This window comes from Crinia signifera, chromosome 3 (assembly GCF_055691185.1).
Source record: "Crinia signifera chromosome 3, ASM5569118v1, whole genome shotgun sequence".
Classification (NCBI taxonomy): Eukaryota; Metazoa; Chordata; class Amphibia; order Anura; family Myobatrachidae; genus Crinia; species Crinia signifera.
In genome coordinates, this window is record NC_139219.1 from 103,623,800 (window position 1) to 103,647,803 (window position 24,004).

Below are 24,004 nucleotides of genomic sequence, written 5' to 3' on the forward strand. Positions count from 1 at the left end.
ACAAAATTTGGTATGTGGTGGCCATGGAGCGAATATCAGCATATCTTCATGATATATCCCATAAATTCCTATCTACATGGAGTGCCTTGTTTACATTTAACAACCTGACTCCTTATAGATCAATACCAACTAGCTCCTCAGTTAATTTAAGTTAACTTAGGCATAATAACTATTTGAGGGATGCAGTTACAATCCCGGCGGTCGGAATCCCTGCATTCAAAATCCCGACGCCGGAATCCCAACCGCCGAAATCCCGACCGCCGAAATCCTGACACCCATAGAGGGAGAATAAATTAGTGTGCCGAGCATAGCGAGGCACCAGGCCCGCTGCGTGGCGAGCGCAGAGAGAGAATTTGCTTTTGCAAGTGAACCAGAATATGGCCCGTAGATTCAGGAGCTTCAGTCAGAACTAGACAGGGGAACTAAAAGCATACAGGCCACAGAAGGTTTACAGCTGATCTTAGCTACAGACTGGATTCTCCTCAGGTGCTTAAATCAGTGAGCCAGCAATGCACAGACCTGCACAGACTGATTAAAAGCATTGATGCAAATTGAACTGAGCAAAGCTGAGACTGTTCAGAAACACAAGAGAAGTGAACATGCTGAGAGTGACAATCAAAGCACAATCACAAGTCAGGTAACCCGAATAAGCAGAATTGTGACACTACCATATAGAGACAGTACACACACTAAGACCTGTACATTGACAGCATGATAAAAAATATAAAACTTGGGCTATTTATATTAGCCACTAGTTAAAAGCCTGTCAAAATGACCGCTTAGTCCCAATCTGCTCCTACTTCCATACCTCCAGTATCTGTCTTCACAGCTGCCTCTATATCCAGCAAGTTTGAAACAGATCATTTTGTGTTCACTTTTTGTTAAGGACTAATTTGTTCTGTCGAGTGGCTCAGCTGTGAGCTACCCGTCTCTACTCCGCACCCCATTTTCGTTGCTACATGCATCCCGGAGGTGCAGGCTACCCCCGGAGACTGCCCTGCTTGCAGTGCTGGCTCCTACACAGTTACAGGAACTGGGTGCTGCAGGGAATATTACAGTGCAGCACCCAGTTCCTGTAACTGTGTGGGAGCCGACACTGCAAGCAGGGCAGTCTCTGGGGGCAGGCTGCACCTCCGGGATGCATGTAGCAATGAAAATGGGGTACGAAGGGCGAGGCTACAATGATGCAATCGCACATCCATGCCCCCATTCCATCCACCCCTGATGGGGCCACCCCCCATCAAATTGTCCTACCTGTTACTCCCTCATGGGGCAGACAGAAAATCAGTATGTATATATGTTTTAAAGTGTTTTCTGTGGTTTCCGGCTTTTTTAATACACTTTACATGGTTTCCATCTTTATAATGCATTAACTATGATTTCTGACTTTTCTAATGCACTTTACATTGTTTCCGGCTTTTTCACTGCATTTGCTATGATTTCCGGCTTTTTAAATGCACTTTACATGTTTTCTGGCCTTTTCACTGCATGTACTATGATTTCCGGCTTTCCTAATACACTTTACATGGCTTCCGGCCTTTTCACTGCATGTACTATGATTTCCAGCTTTCCTAATACACTTTACATGTTTTCCGGCCTTTTCACTGCATGTACTATGATTTCCGGCTTTCCTAATACACTTTACATGGCTTCCGGCCTTTTCACTGCATTTACTATGATTTCCGGCTTTTCTAATACACTAGTATACAGTCACTAGGTCTACAAGCATTAGGTCGACACCTCTAGGTCGACATGCATTAAGGTTGACCTGCAGGAAGGTCAACATGACTGAAGCTCGACATGGGTTAGGTCGACATGTCATTAGGTAGACATGGGGAAGGTCAACAGTCAAAAGGTCAACATGGGGTTTTTCACCTTTTTGTTTTGAGCAGACATGTGCCAACAGGCAGTATTTCATTCCCTACCATCCACCAGGCGTGGTGGTAGAATAAAATAATGTGCTGAGAATAGCGAGGCTCTGCACCCAAAGCATGTGGAGCGCATCGAGCCATGTGAGGGGACGCAGTGCTACATTTCAGTGTCCATGTTAACTGTGTCGAATTTGGGCCAAAAAAAAAAAAAGTGAAAACCCCCATGTCAACCTTTTGACTGTTGTCCTAATGCTTCTGTCGACCTAATGACATGTTGACCTAACCCACATCGACCTTCAGTCATTTCGACATTCTTGCATGTCGACCTTCAGTCAAGTCGACCTAGTGGTGTCGACCTAGTTGCTGTCTATCCAATGATACATACCCTATACACTTTACATGGTTTCTTTCCGGCCTTTTCAATGCAATTACTATGATTTCCGGGTTTTCTAATACACTTTACATGGTTTCCGGATTTTTGAATGCATGTACTGTGATTCCGGCTTTTACCCACACCCTGTCGAGTGGCCTCTAGTGGTTATTGGTGATTCTTTACCTCAGTGATGACTATTTAGCCTTTTCAACATATACTGTAGATTGTAAATTTTAGAATGCAATATGCATCCCAATTGCCACTCTATAGCACAGTAAATAAAATAAAATTTACTGTAGAAAATAGTTTATATCTGTAATATTATTGCATTCATTGGACAAAAAAATATAAAAAAACACAGTTCTCAAGATGATAAACATTAGCCATCAGAGAAGCCATTTTATGTAACTGTTCCTTTAATCCATAGCAGGTAATACACTAAAATATTTATGTGACAGCATTTAACCTCCCTGTGTTGGCAATGGTTGGCCTCAGAATGTTGCGTAGGAGTGAGTTGCTCTTATTATTTTTAATAAATCTGTTCATTATCATAATGACCTGAATATGTTTTTAAAAATATTGTTTACTTAGAGATGTCAAAACAATTATTCTAATTTTGGAACTCTTTTGCTTAATGTTTTAATAGCTACAATATGACTTGAGTCTTTGCTATTCTTAGGTAACAGTTATTTAAGCATGCACATGCAGCATTTTGAACTGGTCACCTTCTTATCAGTACACACTGGCCCTTATTCAGATCTCGGCGGTACGGCCCGCGTGCGGCCGTACCGCCGATGTTTTCACTCTGCACATGCGCAGAGGTCACTCTGCGCATGTGCATACGAAATCGCCGCACAAAAATTTTATACGCCGCAAAGGGGGCGTATAGGGGCGTGAGGGGCTTAATACCCTCATTTCCCTATGCATACGCCCCGCGTTTCATGGGCGTTCCCATGCAAACGCGGGGCGTATGCATGGTAATGAGGCTATGACGCCAGTGATGGGGGCGGAAAGCTGACATCGCCGGATGTCAGCTCGCCGCCCCCATACAAGCTTTCACACGGACGATTGTCCGTGTGGTCTAAGCTTGCGTGAGCTGGTGGAGCGTGCGGACCTGCCTTCGATGGTCGTCGACCATCGAATGCAGGGGGCAGCTCCCACCATGGTGGAGGCGTACGCCCCACCATTTTCATGCGGATCGCCAGCCGTCCGCGTACGGACGGCCGTGGCGATCCGTCTTGTAGGCGGGGATTGGTTTGTGCGGCCGGAGCAACGTATGCGGCTCCGGCCGCACAGATCAGAATAAGGGCCCTTATGTGGAGCCAGTGCATTTAGCAATTTAGAAATAAATAATAGAACTGTATACAAATGTTTAGTGGCATTAATTGTCTTCCACACATTTTTATATCTAAGAGCCATTTATTTGAACAAAATTTATCACATGTAAAAAAGGGCAAATCTCATGTTAACCTCCGGGGTAGCTGCCAGGGAAATCGCATCTGACTTGTCCTTAGGACAAGTCAGCCTAGTGTATGGGTCCTAAACAGTTCGTAAAATATTTTATTATTTCAATGTTCTGTTTTTATTTCCTTTTGTCTTTGGCTACAGTACAGTTGATATTTTAAATATCCTTGAAGTATAATGATTATTTTTAAATTCAATGACAAGTGTGTTAATATAAAGTGGTGATGTACCGTGTTATTTTTTTTTTCAATACAACAGATGCACTACAGATTCAAGTGGGTCCTGGATGCTAGGGCATTGTGCAATAAATATGGTGCCTTTTGTAGTACTGCAAGGACTAGCATGACCACATGTAAAGTATGAAAGTGATAACAGGGCCCTACTTTTATGGGTGTATAATCAGGGCAGCCGAGGGGAATGGGGGGGGGGGGGGTAGGGGGAGCCGGTACTAATTACCCGGGCCCAGGCTTGCTGGAGGTACAACCCCTCCCTACCCCTACCATCCCTCCCAGGTAGCAACAGCAGCACACACTTCTACGGCATGTGCTGAGCTAATGGCAGGCTCAGCATGAGTGTCTCTCTGACAACGCGAGAGGTCATGCTGAGCCTGCTGTCAGCACAGCACATGCTGTAGGTGTGTGCTGCTGCTGAGATTACAGTTTTAAGAGTTTTCTTTCACCCGCCTCTCCACATTTTGGGGGCGTGGCCTAAGTGCGAGAGGTGCCCACACTTAGGCCACGCCTGGCATTCCTCTCTGCTGCCCTTTGTATAATAGAAATATAACATAGACGCAAAAGGTTAAATTTACTAAGATAGGAGTCCTAGTTCACATGATATGTTGTTATGGGCAACCAATAAGAATCTACTTCTTATTGATTTAGGACCTTCTAGAACATGGGTCTTCAACCTGTGGCCCTCCAGATGTTGTGAAACGACATGTTCCAACATGCATTGCCACATTTTTTCCTTTAAGAGCATGCCAAAAAACCTCAGGGCATGCTGGGACATGTAGTTCCACAACATCTGGAGGGCCACAGGTTGAAGACCTGTGTTCTAGAATATTATAGATCGTATCTGATTGTTTGTCCATAGCAACATCCCATGTAAAATAGAGCTCCCATCTAAAGGTGCCTATATACAGTACAATCATTGTATACAATTTGGACTACATCGCATCGCATTGCATAGGTTTTGCAATGCGATGAGATCAGATCTAGTACAAAAAGTATGTGCAGTACATACTTTTTGAGCTGTGCAATGAGATCTGTGCGCACATCTCATCACACCCAACAATTGTACCATGTATGGGCACTTTTATTACATTTGCCTCATAGAATTGGATGCCAAATACGAATTCTAGATGGGCCAAGTGGTATTGTCTATCCCTTTTTTACCCATATTGTTCACTTGTTTATTTTGGTGTCTATGTCAACATAGGTCGACATGGACACAGTAAAAATGTACCTCTGCAACTCTATGCCTACTTGGATCGTGAAGTAAGAACAAGTCAGGGTACTTCTTTACTTTCACGGCGCCAGCATGGCGCCGCGCGTACTTCCGGGTTACGCTCGCCACTAATTAAGTAAAATAAACGGAGTTAACGCCATGCCAACATGGATAGTTCATACCTCCACTATCCATGTTGGCATGAAGTTGATTTTAATTAGCGTGGCGAGCGTAGCGAGCCACCGAGCCCGCAGCGTGGGCGAGCGAAGCGAGCCCCGCAAGGGGACTCTGACGCGCGGCGCCATGCTGGTGCCGTGAAAGTACAGAAGTACCCAAATCAGTTTAAAAGAAAAAGCATGAAAAACTCATGTTGACTTTTTGAATATCGGCATTTTCACCGTGTCGGCATAATGAATATGAGACGCATGCGCGTCCCAGCGTAATGGAGTCCCTTTCTGCCAGCGCTAACCAGCAGGGACATTCTGGCGAGCTCTGGCAGTGAATGAGAGGGGCTCCATCTGTACAATATTCAATGTCTTTTATGTGATTCGACTAATTGTCCCCTTCTAGTAGTACTCAATTCGATCTGGTTGTGATATTGGCGCCCAGATTTGCAAAGACAGAGGCTTCAAAAGAATTTCATCCCTGCAATGTTTTCAGGTCTGTATTGGGACTTCTGTGGCCTGTTGGCCAAGCATAAATGATGGCCATTTCCAGAGAAGGTTCCAGATGAACTCTCTACTGGCTAAGTGTGGCCAACAACATCTTCAGGTGATTTTAGCTGTGGGGCCAAGCTAGAGAATGCTTTCTGGAGCTTGGTAATTATGACAACATCACCTACCCCATAATAATTAGCAGATATCAGAGATACCTGGGGTGATGCTTAATACACTGCTCAAAAAAATGAAGGGAACACTTAAACAATACAATGTAACTCCAAGTCACTCACACTTCTGTTCACTTAGGAAGCAACACTGATTGACAATCAATTTCACATGCTGTTGTGCAAATTGAATAGAGAACAGGTTGAATTTTAATGGCAATCCCCCCCCCCCCCCCCCAATAAAGGAGTTATTCTGCGGGTAGTGACCACGGACCACTTCTCAGCTCCTATGCTTTCTGGCTGATGTTTTGGTCACTTTTGAAAGCTGGCAGTGCTTTCACTCTAGTGGTAGCATGAGACTGGAGTCTTCAACCCACACAAGTGGCTCAGTTAGTTAAGCTCATCCAGGAAGGCACATCAATGCGGGCTGTGGCAAGAAGGTTTGCTGTGTCTGTCAGCGTAGTGTCCAGAGCATAGAGGCGCTACCAGGAGACAGGCCAGTACAACAGGAGACGTGGAGTAGGCCGTAGGCCCAGAAGCAGGACCGCTACCTCTGCCTTTGTTCAAGGAGGAACAGGAGGAGCACTGCCAGAGCCCTGTAAAATGACCTCCAGCAGGCCACAAATGTGCATGTGTCTACTCAAACAGTCAGAAACAGACTCCATGAGGGTGGTATGAGGGCCCGACATCCACAGGTGGAGGTTGTGCTTACAGCCCAACCATATGCAGGACATTTGACATTTGCCAGAGAGCACCAAGATTGGCAAATTCGCCACTGGCGCCCTGTGTTCTTCACAGATGAAAGCAGATTCACACTGAGCACATGACAGAGACGTGACAGTCTGCAGACGCCAAGGAGAACATTCTGTTGCCTCCAACATCCTCCCACATGACCGATTTGGCAGTGGGTCAGTAATGGTGTGGGGTGGAATTTCTTTGGGGGGCCACACAGCCCTCAATGTGCTCGCCAGAGGTAACCTGACTGCCATTACGTACCGAGATGAGATCCTCAGATCCCTTGTGAGACCATATGTTGGCCCTGGGATCCTCCTAGTGCAAAACAATGCTAGACCTCATGTGGCTGGAATGTGTCAGCAGTTCCTAAAAGATGAAGGGATTGATGCTATGGACTGGCCCACCCATTCCCCAGACCTGAATCCAATTGAGCACATCTGGGACATCATGTCTCACTTCATCCACCAATGCCACATTACACCATAGACTGTCCAGGAGTTGGCGGTTGGTTTAGTCCAGGTCTTGGAAGAGAGCCCTCAGGAGACCATCCACCACCTCATCAGGAACATGCCCAGGCGTTGTAGGGAGGTCATACAGGCACGTGGAGGACACACACACTACTGAGCCTCATTTTGACTTGTTTAAGGACATTACATCAAAGTTGGATCAGCCTGTAGTGTGTTTTTCGACTTTCATTTTGAGTGGGACTCCAAATATAGACCTCAGTGGATTAATAAATTTTATTTCCATTGATCATTTTTGTGTGATTTAGTTGCCAGCACATTCAACTATGTAAAGAACAAAATATTTAATAAGAATATTTCATTCATTCAGCTCTAGGATGTGTTTTGTTATACCCCTTTCAGACATACGGCGAAATCACAGGATTTTTCACGTGCATGAGCACAATCCCGGGACCAAGGTATGTCTGAAAGGCTCTACCTGGGATTTTAGTCCTCTAGAATCCCGGGTCCTGCGCACAGGGCCGGATTAACAATGGGCCTGATGGAGCTATAGCTCCAGGCCCACTCCCCAAATAGGCCCATGTTGTAGCTGAGGGCCAGGGCTTTCCAACAAGCCCCACGTCGCTAGCCCCCTGGGAACCGGAGATACCGCCAGGCAAACCTAGAACATTTTCCCCATAGGATAACATGGGACCCGCTAATTCCAACCTCCACCCGGTTCCAACATTGTATCACAGAAGCTGGAGGTTGGTCTCAGTCGAACCCAAATCGCTGGGCCTTCAATCTGATAACTGGTCCATATGGGTTCATTGGTTCTAGAGATATTGCGGGTAAACCAATTTTTTTTTCATTTCTGAAATGTAATTTAATGGCTGTTCATGTTGTTTGAGGACAGATTTCTCTGGAACCAAATGGCCCAGTTTCACGAGACCAAAAACATTCGAAGCTTACATATAAATCGGTCAGTTGGTTCTGAAGATATAGCAGGTTGTTTAAAGGGGGGCGTGGTGGTTTTCTCTCCCCCTCACACCAGAAAATGCAGGGACTAGGCTGGTGTAAAAGGAGCTATTTTCTGGTGTGAAAGGGGTATTATTTCAAATAGCTGGGACATGCAGTGCTCTGAATACAGCCGGACAGCCCCTGCTCTCTGTCCGGCTGTCATTTATGCCCGGAGGCGGCTGTCCCCCAGCTACCGCGAGCATGTATAGTGGTGCAGCTTCTTGAGACTTTAGTTGCACACCTCCTCAGACACAGTGTGCAGGGAGCAGTGCAGCTTACGGACTTCACATGCTGGTTACAGTGTCATAGGGGGATGCACTTCCGCATGGCACAATTTTTGGAGAACCTCCAGTCAGTAACAAAACACACATTGCCCCCACACAGGAAATAAAACAGACATTGTGGCCAATTCAGGATCGCTCTGTTGCAATCTGAATTCGGCCCCAGCCACAATTTTCGGCAGCAAATGGCTTTGGCGAGTTACATAATCATTGGACAGTTTGCTGTGGGGAGTGAGGAATGGGGACGTGCAGTGCGCATCCTTATAAAAAGCTGGGAATTCCACTGTGGCGATGCCTGCGTGGGGCAGGAAGCTGACATCACATGACATCAGCGCCTGCCCTGTCTTCGGCGAACAGAAACAAAAGTGAATGTACACTGCCTAGCTAACGACCCTGAATCATACCCATTGTCCCAGTGCAGCATAGCCCAAAACAAATATGGCCGCCGTGTATGATATATACATATATGCAGCGGCCATATTTGTTTTGGGCTATGCTGCCGTTTGTGACCAGGCTGCGGCTGCTTGCATATATTCCCACATTGGATGACGCCAGCCCTGGAAGCACCGTCGGCGGCCCAGCCAGAGGGAAATCTGGACCGGCCCACCGGAAAATGGCCCGGTTTCCTGGTGGGCCAATGCGCCTCTTATTGTGGTATGTAAAAAATGTAGTATGCCAAAGTATAGCAGAAAAGTGACAAAGGGGAACATTTACTAAGATAGCAGTTCTATCGAAGATAGGATGTTGCCCATAGCAACCAATCCGATTCTACTTCTTATTTATTTAGCACCTTTTTAGAAGATAACTGATTTTGATTGGTTGCTATGGGCAATATCCCAACATCAATAGAAATCCCATCTTATTAGTAAACTTACACCTTACTGTGAAAACTTAATAAATAAATTAGTTTGTCTTTATACATTCTTTAGGTGCACATGCTTAAGAAAATTACTTAAATACTTTAGCCAGCCCTGTCTAAGCAGGGTAAAAGGTAGGATGGATGCAGTTTTCTGTCTCCATAGTGTTCCAGCTTCTATCCCACAAGGCTGAGCAGCAGAATGAGAAGAGCATATTCTGAGCCCTGATTGGAGGACCCGGGCACATGCTCTTTTGAAGTTCTGACTCGAGCAGAGGGACAGGGTTCACTGACTTGTGCAGTACAGGCAGGGAAGAGCAACTGGTAAGTGGACAGGGAGGGGGAAGACGAGGGAAACCAGTGGGTGGGGGGTTTTGTGTTGTGAGTGTGTGTGTGTGTGTGTGTGTACATGTGTGCTCGAATTTGTTGTGTATGAGGTGGCCCTCCAAGTGTATTTGTATCCTTATGTGACATGTCTCTTTCATCCTATGCTTGTGGGAGGAAAAGAGAGAAATAGCAGAGCTTGGAAAGGGAAATCTTGTACAGAAACTAGTGTTTATGTATTACTGTAAATACAGTAATATATGTGTGTAATATATTATGCTTTATGTGGAGGCTTATCTGGTGGGTGAATCCCACCGAGTATAAACTGTTTTAAATAATGTGTGCTGGACCATATTGTGTGTGTGTGTGTGTTTATGTATGTAGATTTGATATACAGTATATGGTTTCGGTACAGAAATATTTGTACTAAATAAATCAATATTTGGAGCCAATTACATACAGTATGCAGTAGTAAGGAACACTTTCAACTAATAGGGATACAGTATGTCCTTTAGGAAATTAGCTGCTCACACCTATGCTCAATACCAGGGGTGGGTTGGTATTTCAATGCGACCCAGGATTTTTTTTTAAGCAGACCGGTGGGGAGGGGGGGGGGGGGGGGTGAGGTTGTGAAGGGTCTAACGCTACCGACCGGGGTGTGAAGGGTCTAGCGCTGGGGGGTAACTGTACTGACCAGGCCGCTTCCTGCACCACCACGGGTCCATGAGCAGCGACCATCCATGTAAATTCAGGTCAGACTGCACCTGGGAAAATGACCCAGTACTTAATGGGAAAGAAACAAACTTATTAACAAAGTATTTTGGGCCTGATTCAGTAGCAGTTGCAGTTTTGGTAAACTAGCAAAACTGCAACTGATGTCTCTAGCATGCAGTGGGCCACACAGCACAGGGCAAGGCTGCCTAGCATGTAAAGTCCTTCACTGTGATGCAATTGCCATTAGATTGGGATTGCATTGCAGAAATAGCTGCAGTTGCAGCGGTAAAGGTAGCGTCCTGCCTGAAGGCACTGCGCCGCCATTATTCATGTCAAAGACCCGCCTGCGTTGTCCGGACCGTGCTCTCTTAATGCCGCATTGCTGTCCATGCATGCCAATTAGCGATTTTTACACTTCTGCGTCTGAACCTTAATCACTACATAAACATACACTACATAAACATAGGCATTATAGCAATATTAATATATAAGGTGTACCCAAATGAGGAGTCTATGGTTTTATGTAAAGAAAATTTTAATTAAAGAATATTTACAGTTCATGCGTAAACTACACAATTGCAATTGACATTGATGCACTGATCCCAGCTTGTAGGAAGGGAGTGGATGTCTTCATTGTAAAATCTCCTGGGTTGCTGATGGATCCAGTTTTCCACAGGGTCCTGCACTTCCTTGTCACAGGTGAACTGTTGACCTTTCAGTGATATTGTCACATGGGGAGATATTGAGGCTGTATGGAGGATGTTTCAGGGCCTTCCATCAAAATTGGCAGCAGGTTGAGGGTTTTATAGGCCACCTGTGGCCTAGCGTTTTCCTGGTGCAGCACTATCCCTTTCGAGAGCTTGCTTCCTTCATCCTGCGATAAATTGCTGAAGCATGCTCGCCTTCTGCACAAAGAAATTGGATAACAGTTCTTTTGCTGATCTGGAGGAATCCATCCTGCATCCGACCGTGCAAAACAACGTTCCAGGAATGAAGAAACTGAGGCGAAGCCGTTTATACACATACGCAACTAGGGAAAACGCCACGCCATCTCTCGCCAAACAATTAACTCTCTGCAATTGAATACAACACCGTTACAGCAAAAGTCTCCTTTTCATTTGGACACACCTTTAATCGCAAATGTAATAGTTTGCAACCTTTTAGACAAAGTCACAATTCACTTGCAATTTCTGGTGACTTTTTTTTTTTTTTTATAGACATCTTCGGTTTTAATATGTAAATGCACAATTTTTTATAACTGATGAGAGTGTGCGGATTTTTGGTCTCATTTTTTCTTTTTAAATGGCGTGCCCCCCAAAAGCAAAACATACCCCCGGCTCATTAAGCCATTACTGGTTTGCCAAATACTGGTGAAATTATTGTGGGGATTCCCCGTATTTAGGAAGCCGGCACCTGCTTCTTGGACCAGTCCTGGTTCCAAAAATACAAGGGACAAAAAGACTGAGGTCTCGCCATTTTTTGGAACCAGCACTGGGCTCCAATGGTCGGCGGTGTCATGCTACAGCCGGGGGACACTATTTTTCACGCAAAATCCCCCCGGCCCGGTGGGGCAGTTGGGACCCACCAATAAAGCCCCCACACCCCCAGGCTTTACCCATTCAGGGCTTTCCCCAGCAATTTAACATGTCACCTTGGGTTGTGATGTGGACTACAAGTCCCAGCAAGCCCTTTCTTGCATACATGGACTTGGAGAACCACAAGTCCCAGCATGCGGGGAGTGCAAACCTCTGTCAGAGATGTGCAAAATATCTGCTAAAAATGCCAATTTCTCTGTGAGAGATATGCAAAATATAAGCTTGAAATACCAGCGTCGCTCACATTTGTTATATAAATTTAAATAAAAAATGTGTAAAAAAAGATAATATTTCCTATATAAGGTAATATTATAGGTAATTATGATGAATGAAAATGATTGCTTGCAAATTTTCACACCAATTTTGACAAATAACCTTCACACTCAAAGGGTTAAAGGGCTTGTAATTCCACATCATGATCAATATTAAAATAATTAATAAACACACAAAAACAATGTACAGTAAAACTTTATTACATATATGCATACACGCATTTATGCAGGCAGACATGCATACTGACCTTACCACAAGCTCTCCTGCAGGTCTGCCCACTTGTCCGGTAGAGTATCCAAGGGGTTAAAAAAAAAGAAGTACACAAACCCCAGGACTCAGAAAGCCGCCTGTGTGTATTATCACATGCTACTCCCCGCTCTTGCTGACAGGGAAACACAGTGACGTTAGTCACTGGGACATACAATCAGGGCTGAGCTCCAGGGGATTTCCCCAATTGATTGGATGTTGCCCGGGGCTGGTTATTCTCCGGAAGGGGGACATTTTTAATTCTGTGCATATTTGGATACAATTTTTGAAGTGCTATTCTTTTATTTATTATTTTGGTCACGGCAAAACGTGTGTTTTTACTGCAAAACTCACGCTACTATATGTATGATTTTAGGAAACCTTGTGTATTCGGCGGTTTTTAACCAAAAAAAAAAAACGCTTATGTGTAAAAATGTAACCCTATTACATGTATTCCATAATGTTACACAATCTAGTGAGAAGTAGGTTTAACCTTTATTCTCATTTACTAGAAAACAAATAGATTTTGTTTGTAATAGTAAATACCACTAGAGGTCAATTGTAATACATTTTATTGCTCAAATGCACAATGTTGGTATATGAAACCGTCAATAAATACTTTACAAATATATGAATGAAATGAATCTCTAGAAACAGCATAAATAATATATCAATAGCCAAAAATGGCATGGACCCGGTATTTTTAAACGCTAATAAAAACAGGTCAACCCCTTTTACACCACATATCTAAAACCGTTTTTTACCGTTTCTATGCCATTTTTGTGGTGTGAAAGCATCTCATGCAGGCATTTCCAAACACCCCTCCCCCACTGAGGCACTTCCAGCAAACCCCCCCCCCCCCCCCACTGAGGCATCATATCACCCCACCCCCCCCCCCCCACCTGGGCAGCGCAGAGAAGGGATTGCGCTAGTGGGCAGGGGGTCCCTGTGGCGGGTGTGATATCAGCCAGCGTGTGTGCGGCGGATGGGAACTACTCAGCCTGCAGAGGATGGCCGCTGGGCTTCCCGTGCACTCCACAGAGCCAGGCGGCGGGATGCAGGGAGCCCATCTGTACCATCTGCTCTGAGGGCTGTGTGCGCAGCTGAGACTGCCCGGCGTGTGGGCGCTGCATTTCCGTGCTGTGCCATACGTGTAGCGGCTGGGTAATGCTGTGTGTGGGGTGGGTAGGGAGGGTGGGGGGGGGTAGAGGATGCCTCGGTGGAGGGGTGGGGGGGGAGAGGATGCCTCTCTCCCCCAAGCATATCTAATGAGCGTAGTGCATATTTAATAAGCGGGTCCCCTACCCGCTCATTAAATATGCTTACAGCACTGGGTCCCGCTCATTAGATATGCACAGAGCAGGACCACTATTGGCTGGGTCCTAAACATCGTTTCAGACCTGTTCAGACAGCAAAAAAAAAACTTGTCTGAAATGGGTAGGACCCTTTTTTAACTTTTCCAAATACCGGATTTTTGGAAATGGTAAATTCACTCTGCACCTTTCAGACCGCACATATTACCGTTTTGAAATGGTAAAAAAACGCCAAAATACTGGGTAAAAAGTTCGGTCTGAAAGGGGCATAATTGGGCCAGATGTACTAAGGGGATAGGGCCACTAGGTCGGCATGCATGGAGGTCAACATGGGTTAGATCCACAGGGTCATTATGTCGACATGGGGAATGTCGACAGTAAAAAGGTCGACATGGGGTTTTTCACGTTTTTTGGGGGGACTCGGGTTGGCGCCTTTTACACCAACGCTGACCTGGGTCTGACCTGGGTCCAACCTGGGTTATTCCTTGGTGTAAAAGGGGTATCAGTAACCAATCTATGAATTCTGTGTGCACTGCCCATATCCTTCCTGGCTGCTGTCTTTTGCCACTGCAGCGCACTTGGGAAAGGCATCCAGCACTTCTGGTATCCTTTCAGCACTACCTGGATGTCCCAACCTGGGTTGGGACCATTTACACCGCCTACGACCCAGGTCCAACCAGTGTTCAACCCTGGTCAGGACCTGGGTAGGAGACCAGTGTTACTGGACCTGGGTTGGCGCCTTTTACACCAACGCTGACCTGGGGCTGACCTGGGTCCAACCTGGGTTATTCCTTGGTGTAAAAGGGGTATCAGTAACCAATCTTGAACACTACATGATAATAGAATTCAGAGATATTGGTTACATATACCTGCGCAGGTGTTCTGATCTGATCTGTTGCATTGTCTGTTAGTTTAGACTCCTCCCATCAGTTTGTGCCTCCACAATGCTGCTATGTATGTGTTGTCTGCTGACTGCACATGTGATGTGATGACCTTCTGCAGTCACTTGCTGAGTCCCGTAATTATTTTTATTGTCTGATGGGGTCCCATAGCAAAATAGTTTGAGGACCCCTGCACTAGGGTGATGTGGGAGAATAATATAGTGTGCCGAGCATAGCGACTGGTCGCAGTGCTACATTTTAGTGTCCATGTTGACTGTGTCAACTTCTGGGACAAAAAACTTGAAAAACCCCATGTCAACCTTTCGACTGTCGACCTTCCCCATGTCGACCTAATACTTGTGTCAACCTAATGACCCTGTTGACCTAACCGTATGCGCTTCCCTATTTTGTTGGAAGCTCTGCAGCCAGCTGCCCCTCTCCCCCACTTGCTGCCTGTCTCCCTGATTCGGAGACCAGGGCCGTCGAGAGGTATGCCGGGCCCTGGTAAAATTTTGTGAGTGTGACCTAATTGCGGGAGGCGTGGCCACCGTCTGCAATTATGCCACGCCCCCAAAATGTTTAGCGCCTGCTGTCAGCACAGCACATGCTGTAGGTGTGTGCGGTACTTGTTTCCTAGCACGGCCACAACGATCTTAATCGTGGTCATCGGGGGTAAAATCGGGGCCATCGCGGCCGCTAAAAAATCGAGTGCGATGGGCCAGATGCGATGCCCGCGATTTTCCCATAGAGAACAATGTTAAATGGCTCAATTTACCCGCGATGACCACGATTTACCATAGGAAACAATGTTAAATGGATCAATTTCCCCAAATTATCATAGGGAACAATGGGAAATGGGGCAAAAACACCCCTGAACATAAAAATGTCCCCCCAAAAGTAGTTGACGCCACCCCGCCATCAACGTGAACCCGAAGCGTGGCAAGCGCAGCGAGCCCGCGAGGGGCGGCGGTACACGTCCTCCGACCTTTTCATGCCCTACTATCCACTAGGGCGTGGAGTGAGAATAGAATAGTGTGGCGAGCGCAGCGAGCCACCGAGCCCGAAGCGTGGCGAGCGCAGGCGGATACCTTCACAGTTATACGCGTCCCCTCACGGGCTTCCCAGGTGTCCATGGTGACGCGGACACCTGGGAAGCCCGCGAAGGGACGCGTTTACCTGCGAAGGTATCCGCGTCCTCTCGCGGGGCTCGCCACGCTTCGGGCTCGGTGGCTCGCTGCGCTCGCCACACTATTCTATTCTCACTCCACGCCCTAGTGGATAGTAGGGCATGAAAAGGTCGGAGGACGCGTACCGCCTCCCCTCGCGGCCTCGCTGCGCTCGCCACGCTTCGGGTTCACGTTGATCGCGGGGTGGCGTCAACTACTTTTGGGGGGACATTCCACTGCTGTGTGGTTTTTTTGGGGGGTTTCTGGCCCATTTACCATTGTTCCCTATGCTGATTTGGGTAAATTGATCCATTTAACATTGTTTCCTATGGGAAATCGTGGTCATCGCGGGTAAATTGAGGCATTTAACATTGTTCCCTATGGGGAAATCGCGGCCATCGCGGGTGGACCATTCAAGCATTTTTAGGTGCACACGACGCGACCGACCCGATTTTTCACTGTTTTCAATGCATTTCAATGGAAAAATCGCGGGCATCGCGTCGGTCGCGTCGCAGGCCACTAAAATTTACCCCCGATGGCCGCGATTGTGGCCGTGCTAGGAAACAAGTACCGTGTGTGCTGCTGCGGCTGCAGTGGGTGGGACCAGTGCTGGATTAAAGGGGGGGGGGGGCAAAGGGGTCAGTACTCCTGTGCCCCCTTCTACCTAGTGGCCTCCTGTGGTTGGCATGTATTATTAGATTTTTTTTTTTTTTTAATCTGACAATGATTAATGGTGCTGAGCATCGGGAGCCCAGGCATACTGACTGCAGAAGTGTGCACTGCCTTACTGGGAGTTGACTAAGTCCTATGACACTTTGCACAAGAGGGCAGAGGCTGAGAGGTTGTGCTGCACTCTGCTTGGTGGAGATCATTACATGCTTCTCAGACCCATGGTGGACAGCAGCAGCCTAGTCATGGGAGGGTTTTTATTCAGAGGCAGCACTGAGCCTGTGAGGTCTCCTACAGTCCTACAGGGTAAGGTGCAGAGGGAGAAACACAGGCTTTTCATATGGTATGTATGAGTGTGTGTGTGTGTGTGTATATGTGTGTATGTGTGTGTGTGTGTATATATATATTACATATACATACATACATACATCCCCCCCCCTGCAGTTACCCATTGACCAAGATTATACTGCCTTTACTCTGTGTTTTGACAGTGTAATATTCTCCTGTGCAGTTTGCAGCCAGTATTGACAAGTGCAAGAGGGCCCCGGACCCCCCAAATGCTTAATCTAGCACTGGAAGGGATGGAGGGGACCCTGGCAGAGATGGGCAGGGAAGTACCTGGTCCCGCCACCTTGCATAGTGGTACCCGTCCGCCAGCCACTCCCCCCACCAGCACTATGGATATGTTGCGCTGACAGGCTGTCTCCATCTGTACATCTCACCCTCAATGACAGCACGGATGGTGTAATGGTTAGCATTACTGCTTCACAGCACTGAGGTCATGGGTTCGATTCCCACCATGGACCTAACTGTGTGGAGTACATGTGGTAGGGAATATAGATTGTAAGCTCCACTGGGGCAAGGATTGATGAGAATGTTCAAATATTCTCTGTAAAGTGCTGTGGAATATGTGTGCGCTATATAAGAAACTGGTAATAAAAAAAATTAGGCTTTTACAGAAAGTCAACTGTAGTCCATTTTTTCTCTCAAAACAAGTAAAGTATAAATTACTGCGGGCAATTAAATTCCTCCTATATATCTCAAAATCTGCAACCACTTTAATGGTCACAATTTCCGAAATAAGACACTTGTACAAAAATTTCTTTGTCCTGATAACAATTGCAAGATTCTTCTTAAATAAGCAGTGTATTCAAAATAGCCTAGAAGTTTTGTGATAACGCTGGATATAGCATGGAGCAAACATCTACAAGCTGTAAATATGCCACTCCGTCACTGTAATGGCAGTAGGGAAAATAAACAACCACAGCCCTGAATCCAGAGTTCTTATAAGAATTACCCATAAAGGAGGATGGTAACAATAAATACCCAGGGAATAAATAACTTCCCCTTTTACACCTAGGCAAAAACCCAGGTCAGCGTTGGTGTAAAAGGGGCCAACACAAGTCCATTTTACACCGGAATCCTACCCAGGTCCTGACCAGGGTGGAACACTGGTAGGGCCTGGGAAGTGGGCGGTGTAAATGGTCCCAACCCAGGTTGGAATATCCGGGTAGTGCTGAAAGGATGCTGGAAGCATACAACACGCGTTGCAGTGGCAAAAGACAGCAGCGGGGAAGGATGCGGCCACGAGCGGACAGTGCACACAGGCTCCGGGCACCCCTGCTACCTGGCGCTCTACAGACGGACCTACCGCAGGCCTATCTCTCACTCACACTCGGAAGCTGCGCTGACAGGCAGCAGCGAGACCAAGAGCTTAAAGGAGGAGGGTGCGTGATGTGCCTCCCACTTCATTTTTTTTTTAGGGATATATACCCTACCTACAGAAATCATAATTGGATGCAGTATCATTTATGTTCTTTTTTTGCCTCCTTCCCCTGCTGCTGCAGGGGAAGGAGGTACATGGGAGATGCTGCACCTTTATACCGCTATGTGTACTTGAGCACTGAATAAAACTTTTGAAAACATTTTTTACTAAATAAACAAACCGAAATTTTTTGCACTCCACAGTCTCCCACTCTGCAGAACATTGAAGGAAGAGTGGCAGTCTGCGGGAGCAATAGTATTCAAACTTTTTATACTCTGGATACTGTATTCAATGTAGTATCAATATTTAAAACTATAGATGGTCTATAGCAGTATCAAACATTTTATATACATACTGTAAGTGCTCATGAAAAGGTTAAACATACCATAATAACTAAACAAAAATAATAGAACCAGCACTTTCTACTGCTTTCTACTGCACTTTCACTTTACTAAGCTCACATTCTCCCACCTCCTGGTAAGGCTCCACTCTCTTCTTCCTGGCAGCTGCTCTCTGGTCCAGTGCACTGATTGAGGACTCAGAACCATACACAGCACAGAATAAGCTGCTACCACTGGGCATGTGCCACAAGTCTGTAATTTTTCTTAAAATGCATGATGTGGCGGCATCTCTAGTATTATATACCAGTGCTATTGTTGTCATAATTTGAGACGCTTGCTAAGAGAAAGGGGGTTTCCGGGCAACCAGAAACCCACCTTGCATTTGCCTATGGCATATGCGGCCCTCCTTGCACTTGAAAGCCGTTCCCTGTGTGGTTTAGGAACACATCCATTACAGTCTGTCTCATGAGACCATATGTAAGTTATGCTGATTGTCTTCTTGGCTGTCTGTGTTGGTGTGCCTTATCCAAAATATGTAATGTTCGGTTAGTGGACAAGATAGAACAGAATCAAATGCCAGTATCCTTAACACTTTTTTACAGGTATGGTATTCCCAATACCACAGCATAGATTAAAAAAGCCACCAAAGCAAATCTTTGCTGAATTACTGTACAGAACAAAACAGTAGCAAAAATGTGATTATACTTTATACACTCATGTACCCCAAATGCATTTGTTCAGTCACTGATAAGCAATTATTTATTTATTAACCGTTTCTTATATAGCGCAGCATATTCCATTGCGCTTTACAATAGGAGACAGTGATACAACAAACAGGGTATTTACAGACAGTCAAAAGGTAGGAGGGCCCTGCTCGCAAGCTTACAATCTATAGGGAAATAGGCATTGATACATAAGGATAGATACGGTATTCTTTATTGCATTAATGCCACCAGAATGCAAAGGTTCCTGGTGTGCTGTAAGATACGGTGGAATCGGTACATCTGTCAGAATGAACTTAGGTCTACAGTCATTAGGTCGACTGGCAGGAAGGTCGACATGACTTAAGGTCGACATGGGCCAAGGTCGACATGACTTAAGGTCGAATTTGCATAAAGGTCGACATGAGGAAGGTTGACTGGTCATAAGGTCGACATGGGTTTTTCACTGTTTTTTTATCCGAATGTCGACACAGTCGACATGGACACAGTTGGCAATGAAAATCGGACCCTCGCATCGCTCGCTTCGCTCGCAATGCTTCCGGCACGGTGGCTCGCTTCGCTCGCCACAGCTTTAGTAACCTCCTCCACGCCCTAGTGGATGGTAGGGCATGAAATATCGCCTGTCGGCACATGTCGGCTCAAAAAACTGTGAAAAACCCCATGTCGACCTTATGACCAGTCGACCTTCCTCATGTCGACCTTTATGCAAATTCGACCTTAAGTCATGTCGACCTTGGCCCATGTCGACCTTAAGTCAGGTCGACCTTCCTGCCAGTCGACCTAGTGGGGTCGACCTAATGACTGTAGATCTAAGTTCATTCTAATAGATGACCGCATCCCGATACGGTGACCCAGCAGTTTGGCCAATTGTAGCTGCCTGATAAGAATAAGTTAAGAGACTTGTCATTGATATGTAGAGAGGAATGCTGACATACAGGAAACATGTCTGATGGCATGTAAGAGGCATACGGATATACTGTATGTGATGGCATGTAAGGGGCATGTTGAGATGTCTAATTGCATGCAAGAAGCACGTAGGGACAGCTGATGGCATGGAGTATGGTTGGGTGTGGGATTATAGGTATGTATGTTGGTCTACTAGAGTGATGGAAGGGGCATGTTTGGAGATTGAATGGGCATGATGGCCATTTACTAATTTTTTTTGTACCATGTTGCTGAATAGTAGCACCATTAACAAGAGCCAGACTATTTTGACAATGGACACAACAGTGACCTAAAAGCTGCGTTGATGATTTTACTGAAAAAGTTCATATGTGATGAGACCTGGTGGACATGCGGTGTGGTCTTTGCGCATGTAGAGAGGCCTGATATCATATGGGGAATTTAAAAAAAGTTGAAGTTGTAAAGCTGAAGTCCGAAAAGGGGGCATATATCAGACAAAAGGGGATGTGAATTTGCAGCAATGCCTCAGTTGTGAGCCATGCCTCCATTTTTTTGACACTGTGGGGGCATGCCCAGCACTCTGTGAGCTGCTGGCCATGCCCCCTGTCCGACTGTCTCCAGTGTGGTTGCTTCCAGGGTCTATTCACCGCTGATGGACACTGCAGCCATGGGTGCGATATCGGGACAGTCCAAGAAAACAGGTCTGTCCTGCAAAAATCGGGACAGTTGAAGGGAGGGGTGTGACAATTTTTGTGAAAAAAACCCATATGCCCCTTGTAGCCCACATGTGTAATCTGAACCTCAATATACTTTAAATAACAATTAAATCCTTCCTTTTTTTATAGGACATACTTTGTCAAAGACAATATTGTGATAAAATGAGACCAGAATATAATATATATCAGCAGCGACGTGACCTGGCTGGTTAGCCGGCATCGGCAAGTGTGCTAGTGCTGTGTGCAATGAGCGAAGATGGGGGGAAGGGGGTTGGAATTTGCGGGGGTCATTCTGCATTTCACAGCATGGCTATTGCTAGCGATATCTTTTGTCATCTTATATGTTCAGATGGGGGCAGACATCGCAATGATTTCTTTAAAACCAGCCATAGTGCACGGCTGTGACCATATGGGGAAATTCATCCACTATTACTACCCATAAAATGGATTTCCCCCACCCCCCATGTGAAGCACTCACCAAGCCAAATACTTGGTGCTGCGATGAAGGAGAGGACTTTGGGACTGGAGCTGACGTCAGAGGTCCTTCTTGAAAATGCCCGGGATCCACCTGGGTTTTCTCTAGACACTCCCAGAAAACTGCCAGGTAAAACACCCCCAAAAGCTGGCCGGCTGTCAATCATCTTGCGAATGGCCAGCAATGAAAAGCTGTCTTTGTTTGCAGGAATGCATTGCGCATGCGCACCAAACAGCCTGCGCATGCGCGGCTGTTTGATAATATGCAGGGCTGCAAATACGTAGCCCTACGAATGGGATGCAGTCAACGACGGTCAAAATACTGACAACTATTGGCAGACAGTCTACTGAAAAATGCTGATATTGATTATGCTGACACGGACAAAATGCTGACATGTCAAAAAGTCGACATTTGGTTTTCGTGATTTTTTCTTTGAACCCGACTTATAGTTACGTCCCGATCTAAGTGGGCATAGAGTTAGATTATAACAGTGTGCCTAGTGCAGTGAGCCATGTGAGGAGATGTGGTACACTTATATTTATTTATTAACAGCTTCTTATATAGCGCATACATATTCCGCAGCGCTTTACAAAGAATATTTGAACATTCACATCAGTCCCTGTCACAGTGGAGCTTACAATCTATATTCCCTACCACATGTGCATGCACACATTCTAGGGTTAATTTTGTTGGAAGCCAATTAACGTACATGTATATCTTTTGGATTGTGTGAGGAAACCGGAGTACCCGGGAGTAAAACCATGCAAGCATGGGGAGAATATACAAACTCCGCACAGTTAGGTCCATGGTGAGGATGGAACCCATGGCCTCATCACTGTGAGGCAGTAATGCTAACCATTATACTGTCCATGCTGCCCTATGTCTATGTCGACACCAAAATGTCGACTTTTTGCTTGTCTGTTTGCTTGTCTGTATTTTGATGTGTAAACTGACTATATTTAGCACATTGTGTGTTTTGCTGGGATGTGAACATGTTTGTGAAATGTATTTATAATGAAAATTGCATGGAAGAGACAAAGCAGGCGCACACTTAAATAAATTTGTAAAAATATATTTAATGTATGTATTTATATGTTAAGTTGTATTTTTTAAAAGGATTCTACCTTTCTAAATGACAGCTGAAAATGATTTTATTATACAGAAATCCCTAATAAATAAGCCTTAATATATCTGTTTTTCAAGACACATCGTTGATGCAGTACAAAAATGAATTTACTAGCTACTGCTGTAGCCGCACTCAGCTGTGGCACACATAAGGTTAACAACTGGCAAAGCTTTCCCTCCCACAAGCCTTCTCCTCTTGCAGACTGCAACCACTCCTCCTTCTGTTGTTTCACTGGGAAGGGAGGGGGTGGAAGAGAGAGCAGGCAGGGGAGCTGAAGGTTTACCCAAATCACGTCCCTAGCAGAAGCAGCAGCTGCTTGCTGCCCCATTGCATGTTTTGGAAAGGACCAGGGGGTGGGGGAAAGATTTGTTGTGTTTCAGAGACACCAATGTATTCTATGTTATTTGCCACTTTTTGTGCATATTAACTGAGACTTTTATTTTTCCCTTATTAAGAAATGTTCCCTGGCTCCAAAAGCAGGAAAGGAGGAGAATCCAGTCCTGGTTTTCCATGTGTACTGTAATCAGAAAGAAGTGGATAATGGTTGCTAGAGCCTCTCTCAAGCCATGCTGGGCCAAATAGATTCAGCCACTCGTGTATGTGCCTATATCCGGGTTAGAGAGGAAAAGACAGAGACACACAGAGGCTGAAAAAGTTTCAATTTATACTCTTCGAGCAAAGATTCAGCATACAGTCCCAGGAGAGAGAAAGGCAAAGATCGTGAGGATCAACAAAGGTTTTTTTTTGTGTATATTAATGATTGTTTTTGCATTTTTTTCTTTATTCATTTGGAGGTACCAGAGGTGTATTTGCTTCGAATGGACTCATTAATGCTCGTTCATGACCATTTGCTTGGAATTTGCTGCTATTGTTACTTTGTGCTGTGATTTTATTTTTTACATTTTTATTATTGCACATTTTTGGGGATCTTTTTTGCTATTACTGGGATTGACTGCGATGTGGCAATGATCATGGCAGCGCAAGTGGTTTCAGCTGCTGCTCCGACCACCAATGCGAACAATAATGCAAAAAGCCAGGGTCTTTCCGGGTTGAATCAGGACCTAAACCCTGGGGGAACAGGAACAGGGTCTGGATCTATTCCTGGACTGGGAGATGGAGCTCCTAACAGCGGAATGAACAACAATAATGTGGATCACCTCCACCACCACAATCTACTGCACCGCCACCACCACCACATTCACCTTCTTCATCATCATCACCATGAAGTGAACATGGCAAATGCAACTTCATTATCATCCTCCAGCAGTAATAACACAAACAATAATAATAGCAGCAGTTCAGAGACAGGGCTAAAGGATGGAAGAAACCCTGCAGCATCACCTCATTATCAGGCTATGGAGATGGGTGGTGGGGTCCCCAACCACAAGTTGAAGAACAGTAGCAGTGGGGATTACCTTGCACCCATTGCTCACCCACTTCATCATCATGCCCATCACAGCCAG

The 24,004-nt window shown here is 45.7% G+C and overlaps 1 protein-coding gene across 12 annotated transcripts in view; it reads left to right on the forward strand.

The window, feature by feature from the left end:
- Positions 1 to 603: 603 nt before the first annotated feature.
- ARID1B (AT-rich interaction domain 1B) overlaps positions 604 to 24,004 on the forward strand; it is a 434,060-nt gene continuing 410,659 nt past the window's right edge. For 6 of the 12 annotated variants that reach the window (XM_083176330.1, XM_083176329.1, XM_083176331.1 and 3 more), the window contains exon 1: positions 22,806 to 24,004. This exon is cut by the window's right edge and continues 1,152 nt beyond it. In XM_083176330.1, the coding sequence (XP_083032456.1) occupies positions 23,507 to 24,004 (498 nt within the window). In that variant the 5' untranslated portion in view covers positions 22,806 to 23,506. Of the gene's footprint in view, positions 638 to 9,613; positions 9,637 to 22,804 lie in introns of those variants that run through there. The other 6 variants (XM_083176328.1, XM_083176335.1, XM_083176332.1 and 3 more) reach the window with 4 other exon arrangements.